This window comes from Gymnodraco acuticeps, unplaced genomic scaffold, assembly GCF_902827175.1.
Source record: "Gymnodraco acuticeps unplaced genomic scaffold, fGymAcu1.1, whole genome shotgun sequence".
NCBI classification, from domain to species: Eukaryota; Metazoa; Chordata; class Actinopteri; order Perciformes; family Bathydraconidae; genus Gymnodraco; species Gymnodraco acuticeps.
Genome location: NW_022990459.1, coordinates 1,621,988 through 1,644,702, shown reverse-complemented (window position 1 = coordinate 1,644,702; position 22,715 = coordinate 1,621,988). Strand labels below are relative to the sequence as shown.

The 22,715-nt window shown below is 40.1% G+C and overlaps 2 protein-coding genes across 3 annotated transcripts; one reads left to right on the top strand and one right to left on the bottom strand.

The window, feature by feature from the left end:
- Positions 1–242: 242 nt before the first annotated feature.
- Positions 243–3,040, bottom strand: LOC117552509 (transcription termination factor 2, mitochondrial-like). Of its 2 annotated transcripts, none has more exons than XM_034226030.1 (2): positions 2,969–3,040; positions 243–2,090 (listed from the first exon to the last, which is right to left on the bottom strand). In XM_034226030.1, exon 2 carries the CDS (start codon positions 2,081–2,083, stop codon positions 944–946), a length of 1,140 nt encoding a protein of 379 aa, XP_034081921.1. In that variant the 5' UTR covers positions 2,084–2,090; positions 2,969–3,040; the 3' UTR covers positions 243–943. The 2 variants fall into 2 exon arrangements, with proteins under 2 accessions (XP_034081921.1, XP_034081919.1); XM_034226028.1 differs by lacking the exon at positions 2,969–3,040 and adding an exon at positions 2,749–2,917.
- A 4,546-nt stretch (positions 3,041–7,586) lies between these two features.
- Positions 7,587–8,949, top strand: tnnt2c (troponin T2c, cardiac). Its single transcript, XM_034225842.1, has one exon. It carries the CDS (start codon positions 7,742–7,744, stop codon positions 8,579–8,581), a length of 840 nt encoding a protein of 279 aa, XP_034081733.1. The 5' UTR covers positions 7,587–7,741; the 3' UTR covers positions 8,582–8,949.
- The last annotated feature ends 13,766 nt before the right edge of the window (positions 8,950–22,715 follow it).

The following is a 22,715-nucleotide window of genomic DNA, read 5'->3' as shown; positions in this document are numbered from 1 at the left end:
AATAAACTTGATTAACTATACAAATGGTTTAAGTCTATTCTTTAAATGTAGCATTGGGAACTGACAAACCTATTCAAATGCAACTTTTTTAGGTTATATTTAGTAATACCATTGCGCTGTTGACTGTACACATCAAGACATACAGTACATGCAAAGGTTTTCCCTGAATATTGACTTTTCTAATTGAGTCTGATAGGAAAAGCAGCTTTTTAACACCGAAACGATAACAAAAAATACAAATACATAGTTAAATGTGCCATTTATTTTACATGATAAGTAATTACATCATTTTGTAAGTACAGTAGTACATCTTGATTAACAAGGATGGCACTCATTTCCATGCTTCACTATTCCAACAGTTGTCACAGAAGATACTGTACTTGGTGGTTTTCTGTAGTTGAAACAGTGTCATATCTTCACTCAGCATAATGAAGGCCACAGGCGGAGAGGTATTAGTTTCACAATTAAGTTGTTCTCAACAGAAACAACTGTATTGCTAAAGGTTTGTTTTTTACTTGAACCTGCCTCCCTCTTTATTGTGTCTTGCAAGAATGATGAATTTGTAAACCCCTCCCAAAATCAGCATCAAATAACATTTTCCCGCCAAAACAATCACTTTATAAACAGCATATTGCAACTAGGAATGCACAAGATATCTATTTTTAAGTCATCACCATGACATCAACGTACATCTACACTGAGTAGTTTCAGTAGAAAATTGCACTTTAAAATGTAGCTATCATTCTTTTTTTTGGTGCAGTTCAATTTGTTCAATAAAACAATAATGCATTTTTACGTTTTACTTAAGTATACTGAAAGCACCAGAACAGAGCATACTTCTCTTTTTTCTAATCACAAGTAAAATCGTTATCGCGATATTCAACAACTATTTGCATATTTTCCTCATACTGTGCAATGGCAGCATATCGATACATTCTGTCATTCAGTCCTCATCAGATCTTAGAGGAGCTACAGGGTTGAAGAGCGGCCTCTGCTGCCTGAGCTGCAGCTTTCCACAACTCATCTCAAAGTCCTTCTTGGTTCCCACGACAACGTCCAGGCTGCCGGAGCACACGTCGTACCCGTAGGACGCCAGCTTCTGGATGCGATAAAGCACGATTTGAGTGGTGAGCTCCAGGACGTTTGGAGATTCCTTCACCTGCTCCATGCTCACTCCAACATCCATCAGTCCGTGAAACCGAGCCACCAGCGTTGGTAAAGAGTAGTACAAAATGGCGGGGCAGTGGATCACAATTACCTTGAGTTCGTCTTTGGAGCATTCGAGAGCTTCCTCAATGAAGGCGAGGGCCTGCTGCATGCACTCAGGCCGCAGCTCTGCGATGGAGGCTCGGAGGCTGGAGACCAGGCCGAGGAGCTCCTCCGTGGAGAAGCCCTGCTCCCTCAGGAAGCCCAGGCTGTCCCTCCAGGCTTCAGCCGGCCGCAGCAGGATGAACGGGTTCTGGCTGAGGAGTTTCTGCAGCCAGATGCGCAGGTTGCCTTCATCTCCGCCCAGGTCCAGGTAGGTCTCCCTCAGCGTGTGGATGACCTCCTTGTTCAGCACCACGGGGCGACTGAAGCTCTGCGGGGCGCTGGCCATCAGCTTTCCGATGATCCTGTTGCTGAGGTGCAGGCTCTGGAGGTAGAGGATGTTGTCCCGCTGGTTGCTATAGTGAGTCAATGTGAAGAAGGAGGCCGGGAACTTCTCGATGATCCTCATGAGTTCACGCTTGTTGGGGCACACGGACACCCAGAGGTCCCGCTGAGCGGCCACGTCCTCGGGCCGACAGAGGACCGCCTCAGGGTGGGTCTCCAGGATGAGAGCGATCACTGCTGTGTCCGCCCCCATGTCCCTCAACACGTCAGCCGTTTCAGACACATACGAAGATTTCTCAGACAGAACCCAGGCTTTGGACTTGCGCACCTTCCGGATGTCCACCGACAGCTCGTAGAGGGAGTCCACGGTGAGCTGGTTCTCAGGTTTTTTGTTGGGGGATGTCACTGTGAAGGCTGAGGCAGAGTTAGGGACGAGCAGCCTTATCCTCTGGCAGTAGGAGCACAGGGACGCAGTGGTGACACGAAGCATAGTGGATCTGCACGGAGAACAAAAACTAGTTAGAAAATAGAAGGTATAAGTGCATCAAAGTGAACCCCGTAGACCTTTAGAAAAGGGATGGAGGAACAAATTGATTCCTTATAGAATCGACATTTGCATCTACTAAGCTTCTGAATCATAAGAATTTCAAAATAATGATTTTTTAAAACGTCTTAACTACTGACTGAGTACCATTTACAGATGCAGATCACTCACATTTATTTTTGAAAATGCCTACGAATATAAATGTGTTGTTAAACAGTACACAAAATGTAAATTCCACCATGAAATGGAGTAATCGGGGATCCCCAACCCCCAACAACCAGCAAATGTTTACATTTCAGAACCTTTAAATAAGAAATAGTTTTCACAAGAAAACCCATGAAGAAAACTAAAAGATTAAAGTCAGAAAAACACATCAAATAAATGTGTTGTTTTATCCTTGACTAAGTTCTAAGACACAAAGAAACTATAAAATGAACACTTAAGTTATGACCCCTTATGACTTAATGGACACATGCATACTGCCACTACACACTACACAGTCCTATAACTGGAAACAAATAAAGATATCAGAACATTTAAAATATAGTTAAGACATGTGATGTAAGAGTAAAGTTGAACTTAAATGCATGAATAATCATGAATGTTCTCACTCAGTATTCAGAGGCTGGAACAAACAGAGGGAACACTGTGTCCTGAGTGCTGGCACAATGCAACATGTTATATGAGGGCTGTTATCTTGCATAGGCTATGGTAAAACCAGTGCCACACTAGAGACAGACAAAGCATACACTACGTTATGACAGCGCCGAAGAAAACACACTGAGAAAATGTGTTTGTGTGGAAAAAGAATGATAAAACAGCTCATTTTACCAGCTTCCGACTCGAGCCTTTCAGCCAGAGGACTCCGATGTGTAGACTGCCCTGCTTTCATAACATGAGCTGGGCGGAGTCAGAGAGCAGAAACACATGATATACATGTGAGTGCAGCCCGGAGGGGGGCGGTGTTAAACATCATAAACATATCTACCTGATTTCTAATTTAAGAAAAACAACAACCAGAAAGTTCAGTAGACAATGTATTATTGCTACTGGGGAAATTTCACATCAATAAAGCCAAGTTCTCAAGTTGTTAAGATAATACTTTGAGTCTAATTTATAATTAAATCACATTTATAGGGATTAGTCTGAAGTCACATGAGAGTCCACAAGGATAGTAAGTAGGAACCACATCCATTGTCATTGTGTTTTATTGTTTCATTGTCTTTTGTGTGTTCTTTTTCTTTTAAAATATGTTTGAACATGTCCCTTTGTCAAAGTTTTTTGTTAATGAGAGGGCACAAGATGGAGAAACTGCCCACATGTGAATATATCTGTTTTCAAAATGCACATCTCTTCAACAAATAACATAGTTTTCGAGGAAATGGTCACAACCTTGTTTCCTGTTTTATTTTTGAAAGGACACTCACCACCTGCCTGCCTTCGTGTGTTTGTTTTCCCGCCAATTTGATTACCTGACCCGCCCTAATTCGTTTTCCCTGTGTCCCATTGGCCCAGCAGCCAGCCACCTGTTGTCAATCCCCAAATTAAAGGGTCTACAAATACCTGCTCTGTTGCTCGTTTTTTCGGTTTATAGTTACTTTTTTGTTTGAAATTCTGATACCCCACCTGTAGTTTTCAGCTATTTTCTTTTAGATTCTAGCCTGTTAGTATGTTATCAATTAAGTTATTGCGTTGTTCCTGCTACCTGCTCGTCTTTATCTGTGTTTGGGTCAAGCAGACACAATTGGCTAACAGGGATATAGCTGCACATTCACTCCTGGCTTCTGCAACCAAATGTAGGGTCGCATGTGATTCTGATGGGTGAGTAATGTAGAGTTATATTTGTATTTATTCATGTTAGCAAACTATGGATAAGCTTAAAATGAGAATAATTTGGGTAAAACTGTGAGCTGCATTTGGGGCCTGTTGACATGTGTTTTTGAGGACAAAGGAAGATGGGGGAAGGTGAGAGCATGTCCTGATTTGCATTCAACTTAGATCTAGCTACCGTGTTTGTGATATTAAGAGAGGTCCCTTGGGTTTCTCTGGTGGTTATCAACAGTAGCAGTTAAGTGAATACTGTTCAAACAATACCTGTGTTTGTGTTTTATATTGATTTCTCTGTTTTGTCCTTTCATAAATGTAAGGACTACAAATGGCTATAAACATTCTGGGCTGGTTGGAGTAAACAGGATTTTATTGCTCTGTGGGGGAGGTGTAGGTATGCAGGCCTTGAGACCTTTTGTTGTAAAGTGAGCCTGTTTGGTTTCCTGCTGGCCAGCGTTGCGTCTCCCAATGAGATGACCTGAAAAGATGACCAGCTGACCTAACACCAAACCCCTCCTTCTTACTCTGGTATATCTCCGGTGGATTCCCTGGCGTTCGGCCTCTTCTTCACATGCTGCCCTCGGGTGAAAGTAGCTCTGCAGTATGCGGACTAGAGCAGGAGTAAGCCGGCATTACTCCTTAAGCATTGCAATATAACTGTAATATATCATGTTGTATTGTAATGATTGTATTGCATTGTCATATTGCCATTAAAGTAGATTATTGTTAACGGTTACTTTGTAGATATGGATTCCTTCCTGTATTATAACCAGCTTCATAGGAACGCGCGGAGATTTGAAAAGCGGACCAGTTATCCCTCCAAATCTCCAACAGTAACAATGTATTTTATTTCTCTAGTCCTGTTCCATTCGTATTTTTAGTGTATGCCTATGTATGTATTTTTGTATGGTGCATTGTAAGCATCAATGGGTCAGTTCAGCTCTGGGTCAGTTGTGTCAGGTATATAAACATTTTTGATAAAGTGTCTATAAAAAAAAAGGTGCATCATTAATGAGTAATTTTCGAATCGGTTTAGCTAAATATGCTACAAACTATCAATATGAATCTGCATGGTCAATGAATGTCCTTAATTTGACAGGAATGGTGACAAACAATAATGTAAACTTGGTTCAGGTTCAGGTTATTTATTTGTACCCGTAGGTAGATTCTGTTTGCAGATAAAAAGACAAGGGTTCCATCCTGACACTAAAAATAAACACAAACAACAGACACATCTCTAATAAAGGACTAGTAAAAGTACAAGTACACCCTGCTCAACCAAATCTCAAAATATCAAAAAAATAAAAATTGGAATAGTGTAATGCATACATCCAACCAGAAGAGGCCGCTGTGTGCCAAGTGTTTCCTCCCAAAGTGCTTCTTCCATGATTGGCACTCTTTTGGACTAAATAAAGTTTAAACAAAGTTTAAAGTTATTCCATCTGGGGGAAAACACTGGCTTCATTAGGACATGACAAATGACTGCTTTACTCTGGATCAATGCAAGTCAAGTTGTTGTATTATGTGTAAATAGACATTTTCAACAATAAGACAAGTTGCAAGGCGAATAACTTTACACAAACAATAATTAAGACCAAATACAAAAGAAACACATTATCAAAGGACTTCAATTTGATTAAAAAAGGGACTTTGAAGTGACATTTTCTTGGTTGATCAGAATATAAATACTTTATCACAGCTAAAAAAAGGGTTTCATGATGGCTGCTCCTTCTTAGAATGGAATACAATAAAATATAAAAACATACAAAGTTAAGGTAATGTTAATTCAAAGATAAAGTAAAGATATTTATATAAACATCAGAAGTTAGGGTAAAACGTCCAATAAAGGTAAAATAAACCCATCTCTATAGTTTTTAAACTGTTAAAAACCTTACTTCATTATCAATAAAGCAATGATGGTAATTAGAAGTGTTCCCTAATTAGACCAAAAACCAGTTTCATTGAGTTCTACTACTGAAAGAGTAGAGTTTCTGAACTGTATGCATTTTACTCATCTGTTTATTTCGGACTGTATTAAACAGCAGAGGGTATTGGTATTTATAGCATGGATCATTTGTTGCTTTTCTTTCCTGATGGACACAGTTGTCCCCTGCCACCACTAAGAGTGCTTTGAGTATACAGGAACCACCTGCTGTCTCCTGTAGTGCACAGACGTGTTCAACGTGGATAACACAGCCATGGGACATTTTAATAGGCATCACAACACTAATGTACTTTAACTTGGCTAACATTTGAACTCCGGACTTGTAATGGAGTATTTTTAGATTTGTATTTCTATGTTATCGTGTTGTCTGCCACGTACATGTAGCAGACTACCGTGAGGAAGTTCATCCCAAGGAGGCGTATGAAACTCTTTCATTGGGATTCTCAGACACAGAGCACCTGTCTCTCTCCGTCAGTTATCTCATCCTCTACAAACTGCGCTTCAGGTCTCCACTGATAGCTCAAGACTTGGAAACATAAATTCTTGACATCGACATTTAAGTATTGCAGCGTTGGAGCAATTACGCTTTAATCCACACAGCGCTGAAAGCTGAAAGCCTCTAATAGCAAGAATGTTTTAATTACATTCCAAAGTGGAGACATGGCAGTGCAAGATGAGCAGTAGAGCTCATCTTGCACTGCATTGCTCTTACTGAGGTCTTCAGTGGGGCTTTTAGCAGTTTATTCTTTACAGAAATGACAGTTGTTATCCAAACATTCATATTTCAAATGACTGCTATAACAATGGTTACTTTACCATTTTTTTTTTTATGTATACAAAACTGTACAACATATAGTACTTAACTTCATGTTGCTTACAGCTTTACTTATTTGTCACTTAAAAAATCAAGGTTTTTGCATTAAAAGCACAAGATTTTGTCAAGAGATGACAGCTTTACAGGGTTATTTGGTTAAGGCTGCAGGGTGCAGGATATTTAAGTGTATGACTCACGTTGGATATTGTGACAGCTGTAGCTTCCTGCCATTAAAATCCTCACCAGCTCTGACGCACTTAAGAGATTGCATTGTGCTTTGTTAATGGAACTTCTTAAACACCAGTTTAGTGGCTTTAGAACTAGCATGATAAGTCCCCTAATGTGTGCACACTATTAAGGCTGTCCTCGACTAAAGGAATGACATTTCTTGATTTGTATTGACAAATCTGTAGGACTGAGTTTCTCCACAAAGAAAAGGCAACAGCACCATTTGTAACCTTGTGTTTACCCACCCACAAAGTTCTTGGAAATAACTCAACTAAGCCTGGGCAGCCCTGGGTCAAACATCTATGAATTAATCTACATTGTTCTCTATTATACACCAGATTCCACATCTCTGTCTCCTGTCAGCACCAGAGGCTCGGTGGGCCTCTAAAAGTATGAATGTTATTTGTTCCTGATGATACCAAGTGTTGCATTGTGGGCCTGGAAAGCACCAGTGTGTGTGCGCATCTGTTGTGTATCTGAAATAGTCTCTCATCTTGTCCTTACAAAGGAATGAGGAGGCGCTGTAGGGTCAGAGTAGAGAACGGGGAGGGGAGTAAGTCTGAAGTTTGGTGAGGAGAAAATAGACTCCTCCATCTGTCTCAAAATCCGCCCTGCTTCTGACCCACACTCTGGAGACTTTGGTCCGCCTGACGTCACATGGTGAAGGCAAACCTTTAAAACCCCCCGCTCTTCAGGCCTGAGACCCCACTCATCTCCTGTGTGCACAACACCAGCTGGTCTTGGTGTTCATCCTGCTTTCTCTTCCCTGGAAAACCTCCCACGTACCATCATGTCTGACACCGAGGAGATTGTGGAGGACTATGAGCAACAGGAGGAGGAAGAGGAGGAGGTGAATGAGGAGGAAGAAGTTGAAGAGGAGCATCAGGAGGATGATAAAGCAGAGAAGGAAGAGAAGCCTGCAGAGGAAAATGAGCAAGAGGACGACTCCAAATGGCGTCCTAAAACTACTTATGTTCCAAATATCGCTCCTCCAAAACTCCCTGACGGTGAGAAGGTGGATTTTGACGACCTTCATCGCAAGAGGTTAGAAAAAGACTTCAATGACCTCCAGACCCTCATCGAGTCCCATTTCTCCACCCGTCAGAAGGAGGAGGAAGACCTCATCCATCTTCGTACCCGCATTGAGCGTCGCCGTTCAGACAGAGCGGAGCAACAACGCGTGCGCACCGAGCAGGACCGGGAGCGGCAAGCACGCCTGGCTGAGGAGAAGGCGAGGCGCGAGGAGGAGGCGGCCAAACTGCGCGCCGACGAGGAAGCCAAGAAGAAGATGATCTTCACCAACAAGTCCTTCGGCGGCTACCTGCAGAAGGTGGAGCAGAAGAAGGGCAAGAAGCTGACTGCGCGGGAGGAGAAGAAGAAGGCCCTGATGGAGCGCAGGAAGCCGTTCAACATCGACCACCTGAACCAGGAGAAGCTGGCGGAGAAGGCCCAGGACCTGTGGCAGTGGCTCCACCAGCTCCACGCAGAGAAGTTCGAGCTGGCCGAGAAGCTGAAGAAGCAGAAATACGACATCGCGGTGCTGAGGAACCGAGTGAGCGATCACCAGAGGGGCTCCAAAGTAGCCAAGTCCTCCCGCAGTGCCAAAGGCAAGTCTGGCTCCTGGAAGTAGGCTACAACTGGACTGTCTCTGGACTATTTGTCTCCTATTTCCATCCTGTATCATAGATCTCTCTGAGGGGGGATCTCAGACTGAAGTACAACAAGGTTAACCAAGCCTTGAATGATGTACAAATATCTGATTGTTCTAACGTTATGATGCCTCATTAAATCTGATTGAATGTGGTGGTGTTGATTTCACTACACAGAGTATGCAGTGGTTTTGTCCTCAAAAGTTTATTTGGACCTGTGCTGTTAAAGATTTGTTTTGTATTTGACAAAGCACATGTAAATATCTTTATGTCAAAGGCCATTATTTTAGTATTGTTAAAATATCCGCCCTAAATAAAAGTTGGCCCTCAAGGGTCTTTGGTTCTTGAATGACTGTTCGTGTTTTTGTAGCTTTAGTTGTGTGGGTGGGGGGGTGTTAAGATGTAACAGGTGTTGCACAGCTGACTTTTTAAGGAGCTAATTTAGTCTCTGAGGCTCAGGACTAGCATTGTTATAGAAAAACCCAACTGTTGACTGACAGGTCAAACCCCTGACCCCCAGATTCTGCAGAGCGGAAGAAACTTAACTGAGCAGCGTTTGATGTCGTAAAAGACTCTTGTCCTTTTGCAAAAAAGACACAAAAGCTCTTGCAGATTTGAAATGAAACGGTTATTATGTCATTCTTTGATGACCTTAATCCTGGAAAATAAACATGACAACTTAATTAAAACATGTAGTACATACTGATACTACATATGTACCTTGCTAATACATACATGCATATAAATACAGTTTCATTGAAATGCTTAAGAGCACAATGCAGTTATCTGAATTCATTGACACACATGATATGATTTTCATATTTGTTTGTCCATTTGTCATCTTAAAATACATTCTGCTGTAGGTCAAATACAAGTCAAAGTCTGCAGTATTGAAATGTTAATCCCACTAGGTGGCACTGGAGCACCTGCATTTTTAAAAACCCATATACGGAATATTTATCCATTAGATTAGAAAAGCCCAGTTTCTTGACATTTTGCGGTACGAGCCTATTGGATGTTGAACTTGTTTCAAAACATGTAATCTAGAAAGTAACGTGTAGTGGCTCTTTGACTAAACGATTACTCAACCTCTTGTCATTTCCCCTGCTAGTTGAGACAGACTTTTCCAAAGAAACAGCAGAAAAACACTTTTTTTGCCCAACAATAATTCAATGAGCTGCAGTGCAACATGTCGGACGAAGATTCAGGGACATTTCCCCCCCCCCCCGCTGCTTCTGATCGTCACAGACTCCGACTGTAGATGCCTCACCGCTGTTTGGCTCTCAAGGCCGTGACAATCCATTCAATTGGAAAAGCAACAGGTTACCATAGAGACAAGGTGAGGCTATCTATGTGATCAGTTCTATACAGTGTATACTAACAGTATACAGCCTCAACACGCCCACTGTATTGATGATGTGTGAAAAACTCCTGACGGTCCTGACACACCGGTGCATCATCTGTCTATGTCCACAAGATGTTCCCACACAATATAAGGACTTTCTTTAAATCATTCTATTGATTTATCCATTTGAAACCTTTTCCTTACGTCCTCCATTACAGTCTTTCATGTATCAACAACCATTCTGGACCCTATTACTTTAGGATCCCAACTATACTCATCTTTGGCACCACGATGATCTACATCTTTGAAAAACCTTTAATGAATACATGCAAAAGTGCGATCAAACCCCAATGTGCTACTGCTTGATTCGATGGATGGAATTAAACTGAAGAGACATCTAAACGTAATGCACCTGTCTGCAAAACATAAATGATCACCTGTTGGTGAAAAATGAAAAGCATACGTTTCTATTATTCAGGACGTGTGTGTGTGTGTGTGTGTGTGTGTGTGTGTGTGTGTGTGTGTGTGTGTGTTGTGTGTGTGTGTGTGTGTGTGTGTGTGTGTGTGTGTGTGTGTGTGTGTGTGTGTGTGTGTGTGTGTGTGTGTGTGTGTGTGTGTGTGTGTGTGTGTGTGTGTGTGTGTGTGTGTGTGTGTGTGTGTGTGTGTGTGTGTGTGTGTGTGTGTGTGTGTGTGTGTGTGTGTGTGTGTGTGTGTGTGTGTGTGTGTGTGTGTGTGTGTGTGTGTGTGTGTGTGTGTGTGTGTGTGTGTGTGTGTGTGTGTGTGTGTGTGTGTGTGTGTGTGTGTGTGTGTGTGTGTGTGTGTGTGTTCATTAGTAACCAGCAGAGACTAGAGGACAATGTGAGCAATGCAGGATTCACTGTTTCCAGCCACACTTTCAGCTTTTATGTGCTATTTTTAAATTGGAATGCTGCAGATAATTTTGAATAACTTCATTTGTATTGCCCTTTTCTAAAAATGATGTTTACAAAATCCCTCCATACAATATAATGCAACACTGAAAATGGAAATAAAAGGATATATATCAATATATAACACACACATACAGCAGATATTATTACTACACTGGACACGTTTTTAGATAGATAGATATATAGATAGAGGACGGAGGAACAAAGCAGTACAAGAGATTCTTGATTCAGTCTGAGAGGATTCCTGCGTGCCTCAGTGTGTATCTAAGTCCACCTGATCCAGAATAATGGCTTTTATGAGATGTTCATCGTTCCTATTAATCATTTACAAATGTCTTTAATGATAATGAAATTACATTGTGCCTGTTGGTGAGCACCATGAGAGATAAAACACATTTCCAGTCCTTAACGATACAGCAAACTCCTGCGTGCTCAACCCTGTCTCCTAAAAATTATGTTCCCACAGAACTAAACTGCATTCTCAATTACGTTTAGCTAGAAACGTATTTTCTCCCACGTTACGTTTGTTATGAACGTATCTCAAATACGTTTATTTTCTACATATCTTCTAGAAACATATTTTCTCCCACGTTACGTTCGTTATGAACGTATCTTAGATTATAGAATTAAACAAATAAATAAAAACAAGGATAATTGTGTGTTATTGTTGAGTAAATAACAGTGTGTTATTTAGAAAATAATAACAAATTAGAAGGAAAAGATTTTTAAAAATACAGATTTCAGTATTTTGAGGCTCTAAACCCCATTTATTTTCCTCACAGACGACAAAAAAAGTCCGACATTATACGATTTAAAATAAAAAACAAATAAATAAAAAGATAAAACACTGGCATGTAATTTACGTTAAAATAAATAGAATGGTTTTGAATAATAGATGATAGTAACATTCACGTCACTTTACAGCCCCGCCCACTTTTGGGGAAACCAACGCTGTCATTTGAACGGCGATCAAGCCTGAAGCCGCCCACAGATATCTTCTTTTACTGTCCTTTCTTCTTAGAGGAAGTACAGAAACACGTAACTCTGGATTTGTTTTAATGTTTGAGGTGCAATAAACGACACAGCAGCTTTTTGGCATGTTAAAACTATTATTTTCTGCCCCCCTCAGAGTAACAGCTGGCGAAATGACAGCCTCGCCTACTGATTTTAATTTAACCATATATCGAGCCCGATTGTCGATTTCAAAGGTGTGCTCTAAAATGATATTTATAAATGACTATTATCATTATTATAAGCAAGACAATAAATGGCAAAGATATGTAGAAAATAAACGTATTTAAGATACGTTCATAAGGAACGTAACGTGGGAGAAAATATGTTTCTAGAAGATATGTAGAAAATAAACGTATTTGAGATACTTCATAACGAACGTAACGTGGGAGAAAATATGTTTCTAGAAGATATGTAGAAAATAAACGTATTTGAGATACTTCATAACGAACGTAACGTGGGAGTAAATACGTTTCTAGCTAAACGTAATTCAGAATGCAGTTTAGTTCTGTGGGAACGTAATTTTTAGGAGACAGGGTTGGTGTGCTTCAAGATTCAGGACACTTCTGTTTAATCCGGTTTTGTTCTGACCAATTAGAGAAACATCCGTTTTTTCTGAAGTAATGAAAACGAAAACACTATAACAATAACTTGCCGCATTAGCACAATGTTTATGTCATGAATCAAGCAGGGGTGTTAAGGACATCATTTCAGACCTTCAGTAAATTACTGTCTGAATGACACGTAACACATTTTTATAATACCTCCATGCTAACTTGTAATAATTTTAATTGTGCAGTTCAGGGTTTTTATCTTCCGTGTTATCTGACCGAGTGACTCCAGTGACAAATCCATAGGTGTTATTGCTACACTATTAGATTTTTCAACAGTTATCACATAATGTAGAAAAAAATCAATCCACTCCAATAAAGAGGTGTTGCCGTGTAGAAATACAATTCAGCATTGATTCGGAGTTACTGGACATTTGACATGGTAGCTATTGATAAAAACTGAACTGCTGAATCTTAATATTTGTATAAAGTAATCTTATAGAATAATCCCTAAAAACTTTTTTTCTTGTTTGTGTTCAATTTAGTAATGACATGTTGTATGGATTTAGAGTCAATGGGTCACATGATGTAGAAGCTGTTGAACAAAATTGTGACTTTTCAGAAAAGCAAAAAAGGAATGTTCAAATACAGTGTAAATATGTATATAAAACAGGTGTACTAAAATCCAATAAGAAGAGGCGTGTCCTACTCGTCCAGTGTAGTAATAATACCTGCTATGGATTTATATTTAAAAGGTCACATGACATGCAAGCTACTAAAAATGATTTTCCTTTAAAACATTTAGGTAAAATCAATTCGTTAAAGATCTGTAGATTTTTTGCGTAATTGTCACTTGTATTTGCTAGTTAGTAAGGAGGTGTTGAAAATAACATTACCATTTGAATGACACTAAAGTTATTTATTGAAAGTCCCTATTTGAAAGCCTGTTTTAAAGAGAAAGTATCTTCATCAATTTGACTGTTTAAGCTGTAAAATGTCCAAAACATCAGTTTCATTTTAGTTTAGGATTTGAATACTCCCCTTCTCCACTGGCTGGACTTAATTGGCATATTAACCACTTGAATTAACTGAAGTCGCTAATGGAGTATACTTGCATTTTTTTATTAATTAGGGATACACTTGGGTACTAAGTAATACTCGTGAATAAACCAGGAGCTGAGTTATGCAACATGACACCCTATTGAATAAAATCTACAAATCCCTGTAAAAATGCACAGAACACAATATATTTGTAAGGTTCATTTTCCTCTCAGTTCTCCTTAGCTAGCAGACTTCAACGTGTTGTTGAGTTGAAACACACACTTGCACACAGAACACCAGTGGGAAAAGCTCTTGCTGCAGCTCTCTGGATGCCTTTAGCCTGAGGATAAATGAGCCTGCCCTGGAGACGCTGCCGTTTGCCTTCTCTCCCAGCCTCCTCCAAATTGAGGTGGGAGTTGGTGGAAACCAGAGGTATAAAGGAGACTTAGCCTATCCGACAGGGCATTCATCTCCGCAGCTCCTCGCCATCCTGCAACTTTCCAGGTCGCAATCCCTCCGGACATATAAACATGTGAAGTCGCCATGCACCCTTTCAGCACTTCTTACCTCTAACCATGCAGTTCACATACTGTATACACAGACTCTATAAAAGCACTCAGATCTTTTATTTAAGATTCAAAGGATTTGTTGTCATTTACACAGTAGCTGTGGGGGAAACTTCTGAAGCTATTGGAGTCAGGACTCAAAGAGAGACACGATGGAGAGCTGGAGCTTTGATGGCAAACGCTGATGGTTTATTTGGAGCTTCGGCCGGAGAATTCACAAGACATGTCACGGGCCACGATCTGACCACACGGTTGAGGTGCACAATTAATTCTGAAGAACTCAACCCCAGACCCATGTATTTAGCTAGTTCTGAGAGAATAATCAACATTGTGCATAACAAGATCAATCAATCAATCAATCAATGTTTATTTATATAGCCCAATATCACAAATGTTACATTTGTCTCAGTGGACTTCACAGTTTGTACAGAATATCAGTATGACAATACGACACCCTCTGTCCTTAGACCCTCACATCGTACAAGGAAAAACTTCCGAAGAAAACCCACAGTTTTAAAGGGAAAAATGGGAGAAACCTCAGGGAGAGCAACAGAGGAGGGATCCCTCTCCCAGGACGGACAGACGTGCAATAGATGCCGTGTTTAAATTGAAAAGATAATACATTTGCAACATAGGTAGTCCAAATGTTTGGAAATGCATGTGTGTATAATAGGAAGATGAATCCACGAGGATATCCATCCAGGACCTATGATCCAGGACCACAGCCACGATTCAAGATCCAGGGCTCGCGATGCAGGACACAGGACCGCAGGATCATCCATGACTCCGGATCCCAGCGTATATAGACACCATAAAGAAAGACATTTGGGGAAGCTGGGTTAATCGGAACATGAGAGTACACAGGTATAGACAGAGAGAAGGAAGAAGTAAGATGTCCCCTGACAAACTAAGCCTATATCAGCAAAACTAGGGGCTGAATCTAATCAGCCCTAACTATAAGCTTTATCAAAAAGGAAGGTCTTAAGCGCACTTTTAAAAACGGATGGGGTGTCTGCCGCCCGAACACAAACTGGAAGCTGATTCCACAAATGTGGAGCTTGATAAGAAAAGTCTCTGGCTCCCATTGTACTTTTAGAGACTCTAGGAACAACCAACAACCCTGCATTCTTGGAACGCAATGCCCTAGTAGGACAGTAGGGTATAATGAGTTATTTAAGGTAAGATGGCGCCTGCCCATTAAGGGCTTTGTAGGCGAGAAGAAGAATTTTAAATTCTATCCTGTGTTCTATAGGGAGCCAGTGTAAGGCAGCCAGAACAGGAGTAATGTGGTCCCTTTTCCTAACTCTGTTTAGTACACGAGCTGCAGCATTTGAATCAGCTGAAGCGACTTGACTGACTTCTTGGTACACCCTGATAATAACGAGTTACAATAATCCAGCCTTGAAGTAACAAATGCATGGACTAGTTTCTCTGCATCGTTTTGAGGCAAGATATGCCTGATTTTTGCAATGTTACGTAGATGGAAGTAGGCGGTCCTTGAAATTGATTTTATGTGGGCGTTAAAGGATAAATCCTGATCAAATATAACACCAAGATTCCTTACAGTCTCACTGGAGGCCAAATTAATGCCATCCATAGATTCTTCGGGCCAAGTACAATAACTTCAGTTTTGGTCGTGTTTAACATCAAAAAGTTTAAGGTCATCCACGTTTTTAAGTCCTTGAGGCAGTCTTGAATTTTATTTAGATTAATTTCATCAGGCCTGATAAATATAGTTGAGTATCATTCGCATAACAATGAAAATTTACAGAATGATTCCTTATAATATTGCCTAACGGAAGCATATATAATGTGAACAAAATAGGTCCGAGCACTGAGCCCTGTGGCACTCCATGGCTAACTTTGGTTTGCGTGGAAGATTCATCGTTGACACGTACAAACTGAGAGCGTTCAGATAGATCGGACCTAAACCAGCCTAAAGCAAAACTGAAAGTATAATGCACTGGCCATTTTTCCAACGATAAATCATTCATCTAGAAAGTGATATGCAGATCAATCACTAATGAAACTAGTTCATGGTTCACAAATCTGAAACATTAAACCAAACTGAAAGTCAGCCTTGGTTTGCTAAGCGGTGCAATTGTAATCTCATCCAAAGTTAGTGAAGAGTGCTTTTTTTCAATTGCAGTTTTTCAGTTTCAAAAGTAGACACCATTGCCATAATACCTCCAATCTGAGGCTGTATCACTTGTGTTCAATAAAAGGACTCGTGCTGATTAATAGCGTTGGAAATACAGATGTATTGGTACAATTCACAGGGCCTGAGAGTGAGTCATTTTCAATGAGTGTGTCTGTGCTGTTCTTGTTTCGCCCACAAACACATTGTACGGATGTATAGGTCATAACTGTGACTCATGCTGGAGTGTAGGAGCTTTTCATTCATAAATAAAACAATTAAGATACAACTCTGACATCACACACCTGCTACCTACTATAACTAGTTGAGGGTTCAGACTAATACTGACGTGAAGATGGGACGTTTTTAAAATAGTTGATTGTGTTGAAATCATAAGTATGCCAAACTAAAGACTTTAAGAGAGATTTGAACAGAGACTCAATATGATGCTTGTGGGTGGACAATCACTTTTTTTTGTCAAGGAGTAATTGAATAGGTTATGTATGTACTTGACTTAAAATACAGTAAAAATGTCAGAAACGTTTCCGGGAGAGGTTATAAGTCAGAAAATGTCTCAAAAAGATATTATGAAACATCAAGACTTCGACAAAATGAATAGAAAAAGTACATTTTATCTTTAAAGTTGAGATATATTACAATGAGGTCCATGAAGTGTTATTAATCTAACTAATTCAAGTCTTCTCAGATGTGTCTTGAACAACAATGCAGATATTGATGGAATTGGGTTTATCATGCATTTTAATTCTGTATAACTGTGATCCACTGAAAAATGTGTCCCGGCCCACTTGTTTTTAATTTGGACCTTGGATGTGACTGCGGTTATGAATCAGGCTATGCTGGATGAGTTGTACCTCTGACGGCGTGAGAGGCATTTGATAAACGGATGCATTTATATTCATGCTCACATCCTCCGCGGTGTCCTCTATGCCTCTCCGGTGATTCATGCTGACTCCTCCACCTCTGCTCGGCATCATGTAAATCAGCAGCTGTAGGGTCCTGTTTGCACTCACAGCCCGTTGGTTCCACTGTGACATGCTCACACCTGTTGAGTGTTCTTCCCATCTCAGTGGCGGTCACCATGTCCTAATTACCGGCTTCGGCCTATTTTTGAAACGGGGCTTTTATACTTGTCTGGTTCAGAGGCAAACACAGCAGCAGGGATGGATAGAAAATCTTTAGGAGGAATTTATCAGTCTTTATCCCTGGGAGTGTGAGAGTGATCAATACTGATCTCATAAGCAGGGCCAAACATGGTGAAGCAGAGATGTGCTTTCTTTTTGCTTTGTACAAATAATCAGTTTGTTCTTGGCATGTGATGTTAACACAACACTTTATCCAATGATACACAGTAAAAGTTAGATTGCTGCTCAAAAGTATCTTGTTGGTGTCTTCTAGATAGTAAAGGTCATTTGAATGGAATATATTCTGTGGTCCCCCCTCATTGTGAATAAATAGTCTCTGAGGTTTCTTTTGTTTGTTCACCCTTCCACCTGTAGCCGTTAATGACAGTCTTCTGAAAGTGACAGTATTATTATCTCTGCTAAGTATAAGGGGTCTTGTGTGTGTGTGCTTAAGCATGTGTGGATCTGTTTGTCTGCAGCTGATATAAATACTACTGAGAAAAAGCTGACAATAAATCCAATTTACTTCTGGATTTTAGGTACATTTTGAACACATTCCAAAATTGCTAGCTGTAAATCAACCTAAAGGTCCTGACGATTATCTGAGTGCCATGTTTCTTTCTTCCGGCGCAAACTGAAAACTCATCTCTTTCGACTCCACTTCGAGCGTTAGAACTATTAACGAAGCACTTTTATACTAACAAAGGACTGGCTTATCTAAAGCCAGTTGAGTAGCACTTGAAATGTTTGGCTCTATGAAATCTGATGTACTTATATGATTCTGTTTTCTTCAAGGTTGTGTCTTCCTGGTCGAATGTACTTATTGTAAGTCGCTTTGGACAAAAGCGTCAGCTAAATGCAATGTAATGTAATAAGAGAAAAATATTTGTATGGGAAAACGGAAAGGGGGAAATGACCTCCTTTGGTCTTCTCTCTCCTTTTACAAATATGTGTCAATATGAATATACTTTATGTACATAAGGTTATTACATAATTTGTGCTTCAGGGGCATTGTTGTTGTTAGACAATTCTGTCAAGACAAATCAATTGAAGGAGGAAAAGTAATGAGAGGATTCCTGTGCTCTTACCCATGGGGTAAAACATCTATTTATAGTCTCTAACATCAACATGTAGCCTCTGTCTTCGTAAAGCAGGCTTTACTGCCTTTTATCTGCTCTGCTAGTGAGGGTAAAGGCTTGTTACAGTACACAGTTGGAGGCTTTCCTTTTCTGTCTTTTTTTCAAACACTTCAACAGGTTGTATAAGGTTCCATGAATTTAAATGATTTGAGTTATTTGATCACATATGTACAACGTTGCTTGTCCCTTGTTAGCTAGTATCTGCCCCAACAATTACAAAATTGCAGTTTATCATTTTCTGGAGAGCATCTCGGATAGCAAATCTATGGTCTTGCTCCAAAATCAATGTCTCATGGGTCCTCTTCTTCCTTTATTTCCTCTTCTTCCTTTGTTTCTTGAATCCTTTGGTGAAGGCAATCATAATGGCAAGAAGTCCAGGACAACAGTGCTAGTAGCTGCTAACGTCTTAGCTTCTTTAGCTCCCTTTCATTGTTTTAGGGTTGTTTTAAAGATCTTATTGAGGAACCATTTGAAGTTCTTCATAGATTATATTTGAGGACTTTTAAACCCTTATGAACGCTTGAATAGTTTGAGATCCTTGAGCAGTGGTCCTATCTCTTTCAGACATATGACCCTGAAAGAGGGGCAGAGCTTTTGCCATCAGGGCCTTGAAACTCTGGAAGAACCTGTTTGAGGAAATGTTGACTGTCTGTGTCATGCTCCTTTTTTTAATCTTATGTTGTGATGCAAATCAGGATTTGTCTGTTTCGGCACTTTAATTTAAATCCCGCTATGGGCTATAAAGGCGATCAATAAACACAAGTCCATCCCATTGTTACAGGAATCGTGTAAATATGCGTCAAAAAATATCACTGTGCTGTCTGTTTCATGCCACCACTAAAAAACCCTATGCACTTCAAATACAAGCCTTAAAAACAAGTTTTAGTCTTGGGTCCTTGTACTCCAGGCAAAACTCAACCCGTCTACTCTTCTTCTGCCCCCCTCCCCCCCCCCCCCCCCCTGTGTAGACAGGAGAGGACTGGTAATGTGGGATTAGTGATCAGGATTTAGACGAGCCTCTGACACGCTGGCAGACAGAAATCAGTACGCATCAAGCTTTGCCGACTCTCAGCAGATGTTCCTGCATGTCAGAGGGTGTTTCTTTCACTCTACGGACAATGAATAATATTCAGTGGTCGAATAAGCACTCAGAATTTATGTTTATTTTATTAGCTTTTCTTTTTAATGACTGATTTTAAATGCCATTTTCTTAATCTCTTTCATTTTTTGTAAAGCACTTTGAATTGCCTTGTGTTGAAAAGTGCTATATAAATAAACTTGCCTTGCCTTGCCTAAGTATATCGTGGCCCATTTCAAATATATATAATAAATAACCTTTTGTGCAGGATATAACTGGTGCTATTTATAGAAGTTACATAAAAAGATTGTGAGACCATGCCTTCCTTGACTGTGCTTACATTATATGTAATTATCAATCCTAATGTCCAGATTCCTGGAAACCATAATTGTATTCTCATGCTGTTATCCAACTATGCTCTGAAAATGTACCTGAGAGCCATGCGTTTTTTCTTTTTAATGGAGACTTGAAAATGACGGTTGGGCTGTAATGGCTGGTGGCGTTACATAACTGTGCCCATTACCCCTTTAACTGTAATAGTTCCCAGAATAAAACGAGCCCTTGCTACCTCGGTATTAATGAGTTCACCTTTGACCTTACCCAACACGGCGTGGAAGATTGAGCTATAATAAAGCAGACCTGTCTGTGCATAGCGATATCGTTTACTGTGAGGGTGTTTTCTTGGTAAATAAAAGCAGACAGATATGTACAGATAGTTCTTGCTCATTATTTCTTGATAACATTAAAAAAAAAGGTCATTACTGAAGCTCTTTGATACATTTTTGATTCATAATTAAATGTGACAATTTCTTCTAAATAAGACACAAGAGTAGAATATGAAAGAGGCTCTCATCTTTATTTTAAATCTTCTCTGTAGGCGGTTTAAAAAACGATGTTGGATAATTGACCCCCAAATTGCGAGTAATCCTTCAAATGCATTGTTAAACTTCAAACCAGTCCAATCTCCCTCTGAGCCTTCATGGAGCAGAGGTGTTAAACACCAAGCTCAAACAAGCATTCAGGAAATGACAAAGCTTTAATTACAAGCATCACCACGTAAAGCTATTAGCCCTTGCTAACTAAAGCTACAACTCCACTCTAAATATGGGTTTAGTGTTCAGAGAGTGGGCAGCTTTCATTGCCAGGGAAACTAATGCAACAGAACCCTTTTGTCTGTTTCAGTCCAATATCGCAGATCAAAAGGAAGTGGTTGTTATTCATGTCACACTGCACCAGAGATCAAAATGTTCTCTTCATGTTTCTCATATCAAACGGATGCAAGATGAAAAAGAAGGTACCACCTATCTGACGAGCTTCTTAAAAGCGTTTCACAAACTCAGGGACCTGTGTAGCTTAAAGGAGGGGTTTTTCAACATCTATTAATTGCTTTTAATCTTGAGTGTTAGCAGCGGGTGAAGGAGGCCGCATGGTGCCAGACGACCACATGCATGATATTTGAGAAGAGTGTTTGGAGAAAGGGCAGTTTTCTTATTTATTTTCTATTGGTTTATAAGGTAATAAATTAATATTATCTTTATTTTCAAATGTTTGTGTTGATCATTATGTATTTTAGGAAAATGTTCCTACTTTTAGCATCCTAATTTATGTCGGTGACTTGTAAAGCACTAAGAGGAGCATCTGATTGCCTCTAAATATGCTATATAAATAAATATATAATACATTTATAAAATATATACAGAAGAAGACTATGAAACGCTGCACTTTATTGGGGAAATCCAACAATAAATGTCTATTATTTTCCTGCTGTTCAGCACTACAATGTAAGATGGCTCTTGTCTAGTTGAGTCATTCTTCATTTTCAAATTCAAACAACACTGCTTTCTATCCAGCAAAGAACAACCTAATATGCATAATAATCAATTATATACTGAATAATTTTCACCTTGTTGTTGGATTCAGTTTGTAACTTGTTAAAAAGGTGAGGTATTTACATTTGACTGTTACAAGTGGAGTGGTAGATATCTACACTGAACAAAAATATAAATGCAACAGTTTGTTTTTGCTCCCATTTTTCATGAGATGAACTCAAAGATCTAAAACATTTTCTATATACACAAAATAACCATTTCTCTCCACATCCAGCATGTTCACCTCCAAGATCGTCTGAGACCAGCCACTCGGGCAGCTGCTGCAACAATCGGTTTGCATAACCAAATAATTTCTGCACAAACTGTCAGAAACAGTCTCAGGGAAGCTCATCGGCATGCTCGTCGTCCTCATCGGGGTCTCGACCTGACTGCGGTTCGTCGTCGTAACCGACTTGAGTGGGCAAATGCTCACATTCGATGGCGTCTGGCACGTTGGAGAGGTGTTCTCTTCACGGATGAATCCCGGTTTTCACTGTTCAGGGCAGGTGGCAGACAGCGTGTGTGGCGTTGTGTGGGTGAGCGGTTTTCTGATGTCAATGTTGTGAATCGAGTGGCCCATGGTGGTGGTGGGGTTATGGTATGGGCAGGCATATGTCATGGACGACGAACACAGACAGCATTTTATTGATGGCATTGTGAATGCACAGATACCGTGACGAGATCCTGAGGCCCATTGTTGTGCCATTCATCCACGACCATCACCTCATGTTGCAGCATGATAATTCAACTTCGCACAGCCATTGAAGAGGAGTGGACCAACATTCCACAGGCCACAATCAACAACCTGATCAACTCTATGCGAAGGAGATGTGTTGCACTGCGTGAGGCAAATGGTGGTCACACCAGATACTGACTGGTTTTCGGACCCCCCCAATAAAGCAAAACTGCACGTTTCAGAGTGGCCTTTTATTGTGGCCAGCCTAAGGCACACCTGTGCAATAATCATGCTGTCTAATCAGCATCTTGATATGCCACACCTGTGAGGTGGGATGGATTATCTCGGCAAAGGAGAAGAATCACAGATTTTTTCAGATTTGTGAACAATATTTGAGAGAAATGGTTATTTTGTGTATATAGAAAATGTTTTAGATCTTTGAGTTCATCTCATGAAAAATGGGAGCAAAAACAAAAGTGTTGCATTTATATTTTTGTTCAGTGTATGTGACTTGGAATTTGCCCCCGATAAAACCCAAATGAACAAAGTTTGTAAAAATGACAGATAAAATAAACCTAAAAGGTAAGAGAAACTTATTAGAAATAAGCTTGCGAGGAAAACAAGCACTCAAA